At 36.9% G+C, this 10,922-nt stretch overlaps 1 protein-coding gene across 2 annotated transcripts; it reads left to right on the top strand.

Annotated features, from left to right (window-relative positions):
- Positions 1-1,751: 1,751 nt before the first annotated feature.
- LOC143864840 (Galactose-binding protein) lies at positions 1,752-7,222 on the top strand. Of its 2 annotated transcripts, none has more exons than XM_077375697.1 (6): positions 1,752-2,660; positions 2,925-2,995; positions 3,439-3,620; positions 4,391-5,652; positions 5,744-5,829; positions 6,972-7,222. In XM_077375697.1, exons 3-6 carry the CDS (start codon positions 3,461-3,463, stop codon positions 7,198-7,200), a joined length of 1,737 nt encoding a protein of 578 aa, XP_077231812.1. In that variant the 5' UTR covers positions 1,752-2,660; positions 2,925-2,995; positions 3,439-3,460; the 3' UTR covers positions 7,201-7,222. The 2 variants fall into 2 exon arrangements, with proteins under 2 accessions (XP_077231812.1, XP_077231811.1); XM_077375696.1 differs by having other exon boundaries at positions 1,753-2,660; positions 4,382-5,652.
- Positions 7,223-10,922: the final 3,700 nt, after the last annotated feature.

Here is a 10,922-nt window from a genome sequence, read left to right as displayed (position 1 = left end):
GTGTAAACGCAATCTCACATGAAGAAACTAGAAAATATACCGGAAAACGAAAAAATCATCAAATAAAAAAGATTGATCTCCTCACTTTTGTTCTTTAATCTTCGAGGGCAATACTCTCTATAGTCAAAATTGAATAATCCTCACTTGAGCGTTTTAATTACCAGGGTCAAAAGGAGATCTCCCATGAAGAAATTAAAAAACATTATTCATCATTATTTTGCTGGAAAAGGGAAAAATCTCATCAAATAAAAAAAAGGAAATAATTAGAGAAGTCTTAGGGAAGAGAAAAATGTCAGAGGCAAGCTTGGACGTCCAACTTTCCTTGAAAGAGAAAATAGAGGAGTAGTGAAAAACATTTTCTCTTCTTCCCTTTCCTAAAAATTCCTCGTCCTCTCTCTCTCTCTCTCTCTCTCTCTCTCTCTCTCTCTCTCTCTCTCTCTCTCTCTCATTTCTACGAGAAATTTCTATTTCCTCTTTGTCTTGGAGACAAGCTGTAGAGATGAATAGTTCTTCTCCAAATACTCCGGTGTTCATGCGAACAAGAGGAGCCATCACTCTTAACTTTCGGGGCGTTCGTGTCTGATAAACACAGAAGCCGAGCGGGGAGTGGATCAAGAAGAGGTTACCAGTCGAGTAACCAAATCGGTATTATTTTATTGAACTACTGCATTTTTATTTGATCACCACTTACAATCTAGGAATCTAGGGTTTATGGGATAAATAGCACATTCTTAGTAAGGGTATTTTAAAAATTAAAAAAAAAGGAAATTGATATTTCCGCTCCCCTATGCTTTGGATATTTCCGCTCCACTTTAAGACTAATCAGCTCCCAAAAAAAATTGGAACTTAATTATGATTTCTAAGTTTAAGACGGCGTTGATAAGCATAGAAGGTTTACAAGTACGAAAAACCCTATAAACAATAAGGTATTTATATATAGAGGAATGCTAACCGAACGATGGCCGATTCCCCAACCCGATTTTCAGTCGAGTTATAAATTCTCAATCCGAAAAAATTCAACCCAACCCGCCTGAAAATCAGGTTGAACCCATCCGAGTTGCACCCCTATTTTCATCCCTTTCAACTGAAAAGTTTGAAGTGAATCGGGGCAGATCGGATCCGATATACTAAAATTGGTCCTACAACGATTACATGATTAGATGATCATAGCTCCTTTTGGTACAAACATTTAGATCTGTTTTGCTTAGTGGTGGCCCACCAAATCAACGTCCCCAATACAAATGAGCCATGTGTAACACTGATGTTGTTTAGTCCATCATGATCATGAGTGGACCATAGACAAAATCATTGCACCCATTGGCCAATCCTAGCTGTTCAATCAGTGGCCACCACAATCTTAGATCTCACTAGGGCCACAAAACTGGTTCCCCTCTTATACGTAATATTGCGATTCAGGCAGGGCTATTTTTGTCTTTGTGAAAGGTTTTTTCGTCCATTTGAAACAGAGAGCATTTCAAATTTTGAGTTCCTTTCGGACCTTGACACTTGTAGAAAACACCTGGCATGCACAACACCGCCATGACTTTGCTTTGAATTTCGAAAAAGCCAATAAAATTTAGGAAGTGATATATTCACCGCTCCTTTACTTAAGACAGCCCTCTTCTAGTGTATTTATATCAACTCTTTTAGACTAGAGTGGGCTGTCCCAAGTAAAAATGGGGAATATAAATCATTTCCATAAATTTTCTCTATATTACAGAATCTTTACTATATTTCCGTTACTCTTCTCGTGCTCTGCTATATTTTCTTCTTCTCTCTCTTTCAAATCCAATCGCAACACAAACCTTAAATTTATTCGATTTATTACAAGCGCCTCCTTCTCTTCAAATTTGTTGATATTTTCGTGACTTCAAGCGGTTGATAATTACCTATTTCTTAATTTGATTAATTTCTGAATCTACACTTATCCAAATCCATCACAATTATCGAGAATTCGAGTCGGATAAACCTTATATTTTCTCATTTAATTACTGAATCCTCACAGGAATTCTTTGGATTTGTGATCAGATCTCAAAATCCAGTCGCGGATAACCTATTTTTTCCATAGTTTTCGGATCCTTTTCGGATCTTCCGATTACATAAGTTTCAGGACTCTTTAAGAAGCGTGATGAACTCAAAGGTTCAAGAAAGGTGATTTTCTGGCTCAAACAAGAACACCTAGGGTTTTTGTTTCTTTTTGTTATCAGATCAAGAGAAAAAGCTCTCCTGTTATTTCAAGAAACGTGATTTTCTGCCTTAAAAACGAAATCGAGTACAAGAACCCTAAATTTTGCTTCTTTTTTGTTTTTTTCAAGCCTGCCGTAGCTCTGATATGAGAAATTCTGGATTTGCTGATCGAGTCAGAAATTTCTGTTGTTTTACCAAATCTAGGGTAAAAAAATCTCTTCTTTTTACCGATTCCAGTAAAAGTAAATAAATAAATAAATAAAGTGAGGGTAAAGATACGAAGTTTCTTGTTTTTCAAATCGAAACGAGATCCGACATTCGGCGAAAGCTCATAAGGAAGAAAAATAATATAAAAAGGAGAATCAAAGCCCTAGAATTGCTTAATTTATGGCTTTATGCTGTCTTTTACCCTATTGGAGCACGCGATCTCTTCTTGTTCTTCTTGAATACGTTGAAGATCTCGAGAGAAAAAGGTGAGCTTTCACAAATATTAGAAGCGATTGTTTTCTATGCGATCAGTAGTTACTTTCTTTGATTTATTTATATTTCTGAAGAGTTGAGTGGATCTGATGCTTTAATCTGATAGGTTTTTTATTTTTATTTGTTTGTGTTTTTCTTTTTTGTTTAGGTGTTTTTGTAATAGGAATTAAAAGAAAACAAAAAAAGAAAGACTAGAATTTTGGGGAATTCTTGTATATTTGTGATGAGGATGATGAGATCTGATTACTGTTTTGCAGGTTTTGATTAGAGACGGTTTCTGTTGGTTTCGATAAAGAGAAATTGCGATATCTGCTTCTTAAGGATCAAGGTAAAAAAGTGTTTTGCTAAAAGATTTGTACCCCTTTATTCAAATTAAATTGGAATTTTATCATTTAGGAAAAAAGAAAAAAAAAAGGGAAAAAGAACAGAAATAAAACCTATCCCTTTCACTTTGCCTAGAATCCAGCTGAGAACTTGATTTTCTTTGGCATCTCTCTCCATCAAATTTGGTGAAAAAAAGTTTTCTTCCAATCCAAGGCAAGTTGCTTACCTATAACGGTGAATTTCTCCTAGTGATGGAGAAGTATGAGTAGACACAATGCACACTATTGCATTGTATTTAGGGCACTTGGATTCCTTTTGTAACTTATCAGATGGCAGAGTCAGTTACAAGGCAAAAGAAAGCCATTCTATTTATGTTTTTCTATTCTGGAATAAAATTAGGTGCTTGAACTGAATTAATTTGTTCTTCATTTATCTCTTGCTCTACAGCTGTGGGCTGGATTAATGAGCTATGCAGAGATCACGTAGAGCTCTTCTACAAAGAAGAGCAGCTGTGGAGATTGCAATTCGAAGGAAACTCTTGTATAAGGTGTCTCTGTCTCTGGGTCTCGTTTTGTGGGGGCTTTTCTTCCTTCTAAACTTATGGATTAGCCATGGTGATAGTTATAGAGGTAAGCTGGCATCCATGGTTTTCTTGCCTTTCATTTTATTTTGAATGCTTTGAATACCAAAAAGTGCATTTTGTGATGGTCTTATGCTTTACCTATTTGCATAAAAAAATCTAATCTTTTCTATTGTTTTGTTATGCTGGCATTCTTCTTTTTCTCGGTTGTGGTCCATTTGCTGATTTCACAATGCAATTTAAATACATCAGTCTGGCATGAAGTTTTCTGTTGGCATTTTTTAAAAAATTCAATTTCCTTGTTGTTTCAAGAATTTGTTTCTTTCATCTGTTTTCTTATGGATTGCATTACCGCTTTTCTTGTTCTTGATACTTTTGTCTCTTGGGGCACGCTTGGATATCATGATTTTTTTTTCATGATAAATCTCTCTCTTCCAAGTGGGGATTAGGGTGAAGTGGCTAAAAATCTGGAAATAAAAAACAGGAAACTTAGGGTCTCTAGTGATGAGAAGTGGAAAAAAATAAGGAAATAAACGACCAGATTTTGAGTAGAGTTTTTTGTTTCTTAATTTTTAGCCCCTTCTCACCGCTTGGAGATGCTAGTTTCCTATTATTTGTTTCCTGAATTTTTAGCCACTTCACCCGCCCAACCCCTCTCTCACCACTTGAGGCGCTAGGTTATCATGAAAAAAATATTCATGGTAGCCAAATGTGCCCTTGGTCTTGCAATGGGATTGAAATTCTCTATTTTATTTTTTTTCCTTGTATTTTTCTTCATATGCATTATGGGTCATTTGCTGTTATTTCAAGGTGGTGTAGATGGATCGGGAGTCGTGGTTCGTGAATCAATTTGGCAAGAAATTGAGGCGAAACCAAAGAAACAATCTGATGATGGAGATGATCTAGCGTCTGAAGAAATAGATCCCGACACTTACAATCAAGATACAACCATTACAATTAGTGAGGCCACAGGCAGCAGCAGTGAATTATTGGTTAATGAAGAAAATGAATTAAATTCATTGTCCCCTGCCAAAGAACAAGCAGTAGGGAGTGCATCGACACCTCTTGGCGTAACGACAGAAAGGGAAACTCATAAGACTGACCGGTTATCTCGGGTTGCACCTCCCGGTCTTGATGAGTTCAAGAGTAAAGCTATCAATTCGAAGGGAAGAACAATAGCTGGTCACACTGGAACTATCATACACAAAATGGAGCCAGGTGGAACAGAACACAATTATGCTTCTGCCACCAAGGGAGCAAAAGTCTTGGCTTTTAACAAAGAAGCAAAGGGTGCCTCTAACATCTTAGGCAAAGACAAGGACAAGTACCTTCGAAATCCCTGTTCTGCGGAAGAGAAATTTGTTGTCATAGAGCTATCAGAAGAAACCTTAGTGGATACGATCGAAATAGCAAATTTTGAGCACTACTCATCCAACTTGAAGGACTTTGAGCTGCTAAGTAGTTTGGTTTATCCGACGGACAACTGGGTCAAACTCGGAAATTTCACTCCTGTAAACGTAAAGCATAGACAAAGGTTTGCTCTTCAGGATCCAAAATGGACAAGATATCTAAAACTTAATCTGCTGAGTCATTACGGTTCTGAATTCTATTGCACTTTGAGTATTGTGGAAATTTATGGAGTGGACGCTGTTGAGAGGATGTTGGAGGATTTGATCTCAGTTCAAGAAAATGGGTTTTTATCTGAGGAAACACACACACAATCTACACCAATGCCTGTTCAACTAGAGCCCCCCCCTGATGGGGATTATCTCTATCGCAAGCTCCTTACTGAAATTGAATATGATTCTGAACATCCAAAGAGTAGTATTCCCGATCCTGTTATAGAAATACGGCCTCCACAGTCTGGTAGGATGCCTGGAGACAGTGTTCTTAAGATACTAATGCTGAAAGTCCAATCACTTGATTTGAATTTCTCTGTTTTGGAGCGATACCTGGAGGAATTAAACATGAGATATGCTGATATTTTCCAAGACTTGGATAATGAGATGGGTGAGAAAGAATTAGTGTTGAAGCAAATCAAACTGCAGATAGAGAAGCTAATTAATGACAAGCAGATCTTTGTATGTTCTTTTCTTAATACCTGGTTCCTTTACAGTTTCTTCAAGTTATAGTTACCTCTTGAACTCATTTGGTGTTATTACCTTGTGTCAGGCCAACGACATTGGAGAGCTCTTCTCTTGGAAATCTCTCGTTTCCATGCAGTTGGATAAATTAATCAGAGACAATGCAATTCTGAGGTTGGACTCTTTCAATTTGACCTTTCTACGTTGTGCTTATTTTCCTCTATTCTCAATCTTTATAACATATTATTCATTGGATTTAGTAGCTTGCCGAGCATAAAATTCTGCACATATATTTAACTTCACTAGAGGCATATGCTTGATTCAGTATTATGATGAAAAGAAAATTCAAAATCCCCTGAACATGCTTTGGAAGAAAAAGACGATTTTTCTTGTTTTACAAATGAACAGCATAATTTTTTATTCATTCTATGATTGGAAGCATAATTGGGTATTTATACCTTTGTGACACTAAGTGGTGGTTCTGCAGAATTTGTAGTTACAAAGCTTCAGATCTGCACATCCAACATGATCAATTGCAGTTTTATACTTTCTTACTTCTGAAACAAACTTGCCTTAATAAATTTTCACTCTAGGATCCATTTTGTCTTTTTTTTTTTTGAATGGCATCCATATTGTCTTGTTCTGCAATATTGTTCAGGCATTTGATGGTGAGGAGCCGGTATAAATAGGGTTCGAAACACATTTCCTGTTACTGTGCCTCTGTAAAGTAAAATTGATATCACGAGGGCAAAACATCGAATTTTGTATCGCTTGACTTTGCTCCATTTAATAAATTGCAATGCTTTTCAAGCTGGGGTCACCATCCATGATTATATCTCGAGGCAACGTAAAATTGCCAAAACTGATATGCTTGACATGTCTAGGAAATTCAGAGCTTGAGCGGATACCAAACTCATCTGTACACACTGTAATTTTCCATAACTACTGATTACCGCACCTGGGAGTGACATTCGACCATAGTTTCAAAACTCCTCTGAGTCATCATTGACTCCCCTGAGTCGAATCCCTTTTACCTTTGCCGTGTTCTTACCAGAGTCCATGTTTTACCCTACAAATTCCAACCAAAACTCCTTAACTCGCCTGGGTTATGACCACGTCACCACGTCAACTGAGTACTCCATTTGCTTTGGCTGCATTTTGACCTGCATCAGCATTTTGAAACACTGCACTAAATCCTTCATAAACTCAATTGTTTGCTTCTCACACGTTCATACAAATTTAGGTTACGCATTCAAGTAAATTGCTTTTGAATGAATGATTTAGTGAGATGCTCACTGGCCTGCTAACATTTTCAGATCTGAAGTGGAAAGGGTTCAACATGTTCAAGTTGACATGGAGAATAAAGGTCTTGCGGCGATTCTTTTAAGTTTTATTTTTGGGTGTATAGCAGTCATGAAGCTATCTATGGATGCATTGGTGAGTCTCTGTAGAGTATGTAACTCTGATAAATTTTGTAGGTTGAGCTCTGCTTGGCTTCTCTTATTGTTGAGCAGTAGCATTGTAATTTTCATCCTCCTCTTATAATGGCAGTATTAAGTTTTATGTCTCTCTGGTCTAATTATCTTCTTCTGGTCAAGAAGTATTTTCCTAGGAATTTTTTTTCCTTAGGCTCTGTTTCTTTCGACCTAAAACGGGTGTTAAAACAATTTTTTAACCATTTTTCACTTAAAAATGGCCGTAAAAACAGCCATGCAGGTTGACCTTTTGCACAGATTTTGTTTTATTCATTTACTTCATCTGAGGTAGCTGTTCTCACATGCAAAAGCCAGCCATGAAATGACTTTCCGTGAAATTGGCTACCAAATCCCAAAATATAATAAACAACAAGAGATATCAACGTTTTCATGAGATTTTTTCTCCTGCAATTGCACAATTTCATAAGACTCTTCCGGCCTGTTTGGATGCCGAGAAGATTTTGATTTGGATTTCTCACATTTGCAGCCCTTTTTGCATTGTAATTTGGATCGGATCAAAGTCTTGGATTTCTAATTCAGCAGCTGGCAGTGAAAAAAATCAGATTTTCTAAATATGCTGTGGAAATAAGAAATTCGAAATCCACAGATGTGACAGTTTCCTTCACCCTCTTAGCTCCTCAACCTCTCCCCTCCACTAGGAAGTATCCCCTTCCCTCTCTGTCTCCATCTACTTGAGCTGCCGGATCTATTCAATTTGTTTTCAAAACTCAATTCCAAATCCAAATACAAAATGGGAGTTATCCAAACAGGCCTGTCTTCTGTGTAAACTGGGCATGAAACAAATTTTGCAACCATCTTTTTTTAGTGTAACAAATTTTACATAGAAAGTCTTGTGCAATGTTTATCATGCAGGTTCTGTTTTGATTGATGTAAATTGGGCATACAACAAATTTTAAGCCTATCTTATAAGTGCAAAAATGGGCGAAAAACTTGTTTTTTACGCCCATTTTACATTAGAAAGAAACGGAGTCTTATGCAATAGATTGTAATGTGCATGCCTAATCGTCGAATGGGGCAACTTTAGGCACTTCATTTATTCATCTCATTGAATTATTATTATTATGTTTGGTAGGTAAGCTGAGATTGAACTTCCCACCTCATGGTTGAAGAACATTGTTTTACTAATTGAGGTAGAGGCTCAGCCCCTCGTCTCCTTGAATTATTTATAGAGTTTTTATATGGTGAATGAGAGTGCGTTCTATTTTAATCCAACAACAGCCGACTTTATAAGAGGCTGTCGTTGAATCAAACACCAATGGTGGCAGCTTCACCGTATAAAGACTTTTTTTTATATTATTATAGAGAAATGATATCAACACAGCCATTTTGCACAGGACCTAGGTTGTCTTTTCTTTTTAAATTGGCTTGTGAGAGCATTTTGGGAACTGTAACCACCTTTTGACAGCTCTTAAATACTAAAAGACAAGATGTGTTAGTGCAAATAACAAAAAATGGTTGTGCTGATATCATTTCCCATTTTATATGGTGTCTTTGTAAGTGTTCCTCTTGACCGATACCAGAATACTTTGAGCATTTAAGGGCGCCCCTAGTGATGGAGGTTTCAAGGTCGAATCCCCTGGTCGTGTAAGGTTTAATGCTTGTGTTTTTATGTTTCAGTCTAGGTTGTTGGCATAGGCCATTGGTAGGCGATAGGGGTACAACTTGGGCCAGATTGGGATCGGTTGAAGCCAACCCTAGCTTTAGCTCGAAATAGCATTCCCTCAACCCTAACCTGATCCAAGCCTCGAGTTGAGGATGGTCGACCACAACCTAACTTGCCTCTAAATCTCTCAAGTCTAACCCACCTTAAAAACTATAAAAATACTTGTCTCACATGTAAAAACAAAAATTCACTCATATTTTCTCTATTTCTCATGAATTTTTTTTTTTTAAATACCTCTTATCTATGAAAAATAACAAAAATCACTATCTTTTTTTATCTATCAAAATTGTTCCTAGGAGTAGGAGAAGATGCTGCAAATTGGTATCAGAGCCGGTCACATCAATGGTTGAGGGTTGATACGACACTCCAATAGAGGGTGCAAATGAGCCCTTGGAGGTTCTCATCTTTCAAACGTGATTTTCCAATGTTTGATGTACATGATCCATCAGGGCGGATATATCAGGTATGACAATTCTTTGACTACCACAACATGGCTCAAGCCGGTTAGTCAGAAGCGCGAAGTACAAGTAAGGAGTTGATCACAACACTCGAATTTTCAGATGTTCCTTCCTACAACACTTAACCATAATCGGCATTTCTCCACCATCATCTCCTAGGGATGATTCTAATCCTTCAACGTATATCAGGATGACACAGGCCCATGAAATGAACGTTTGGATATAAGAATGAGCTAACTCCTACTATATTTATATTAAAAAAAAAAATATATGGACAACTACCTATGGACATCATATGAAACTTTAAAAGTAGAGCAAGCGAAACGATTGGATACATATAAGAGAGAAAATACTTGAAAGAGCCATCAACATGGAAGGTGAGATGTAGTAGTTGAAAAGAGAGGGAAATATATAGTAAGACAAGTCGTCACATGAACATGCAGTAGTAATTGAAATATGACTTAAAAAAATTGAGTAGTTTATAAATAAATTCTCAAGTACCACTATCACTTACAATATCTAGTTAGATCAAATTACTTGGTTTGTTAGATGACATTTAGTTCTAGATATAGTTTGTCAAAACTAATGAATTTCGAACGGAGTTCTTGTGTAAGATGACATGTAAATTATTATTTTGAATGGTACGATGACATGTTTAATTTAACTTAGGACTTCACCTCTTTATTTTTTGTAGTTTTCCACTCTTTGGCGTCAATCTCTCTCTCTCTCTCTAATGGTAAGATGACATGTTTAATTTAACTTAGGACTTTTTTTTTTTCCACCTTTTGGCATCTCTCTCTCTCTCTCTCTCTCTCACACACACACACACACACACACACACACAAATATAATATTGATAAAATTTGGGATTTGATTGATCTCAGTTAACTTTAATTAACAGTGACATGACAGGTGCTTAAATAAGCACTTACATAGAAACAAAGAAAGTGATAGTAGTAAGACAAAAGATAAAGATGAGGATTATCTTATCTTCCTAATTAAGCTAGATAGCCTAATGGCCCTAATCTCACCTTCTAATGATCTAACAGTTAGATCTTACCATATAAGATCTAATATTTGTTCACATATAGAGAGAGATCTTATTCCCGATTTGAAATCTAATCGGGACTGTATGGTTCTCTGCTCTGAGTTATTACTCAATAGCAAATCTTGCAATTCTTTTGTTTGAGTTAAAATTAAAACCAGGAGTTCTAAGTAACGGCTTGTTTGCTTCTTGTTGTAGTTAATGCCGGGAGTTCTCGAGTGAGAGCTTGTTTGCTTGCTTTAGTAGCTTGCTTGCATCTGCTACCCAGCTGCCTGGAATATCCCTTGCGTCTTGTTCAATCTGTCATACCAATCCACGTAAGTCAGCTTGATCCTGTTGGAACTTTGGAGCTTTGGCCTTTCACCTCTGAAAGAGTCCTCAATGGATGAGAGAGAGAGAGAGAGAGAGAGAGAGAGAGAGAGTCCGAGTCCGCCTAACTTTACTAGATAGTAGATACTTCTGTTTGGCAAGGAATTTCAACAGACACCTTAGATAATGAAATTCCTTACTTTACTAGAGACATCTCTGTTTGACTAGAAATTTCAACAGCCTTTTACAGCATGTAGGGAAGTGTAAACTGAAGAGAAGAGAATACAGCACTGCCA

The sequence above is a fragment of the Tasmannia lanceolata genome, unplaced genomic scaffold (genome assembly GCF_043159265.1).
Source record: "Tasmannia lanceolata isolate RefF3 unplaced genomic scaffold, GAP_Taslan_0.1 ptg000054l, whole genome shotgun sequence".
NCBI lineage: Eukaryota > Viridiplantae > Streptophyta > Magnoliopsida > Canellales > Winteraceae > Tasmannia > Tasmannia lanceolata.
This window is presented reverse-complemented; position numbering and strand designations above follow the sequence as displayed.

Bases quoted from the DNA above. Each gene is read 5' to 3' on its own strand.
- LOC143864840 (XM_077375696.1), top strand. From the start codon at position 3,461: ATGCAGAGATCACGTAGAGCTCTTCTACAAAGAAGAGCAGCTGTGGAG. The intron at 5,653-5,743 runs GTATGTTCTTTT...ACCTTGTGTCAG, and splicing joins TTAATGACAAGCAGATCTTT to GCCAACGACATTGGAGAGCT. The intron at 5,830-6,971 runs GTTGGACTCTTT...TAACATTTTCAG, and splicing joins AGAGACAATGCAATTCTGAG to ATCTGAAGTGGAAAGGGTTC.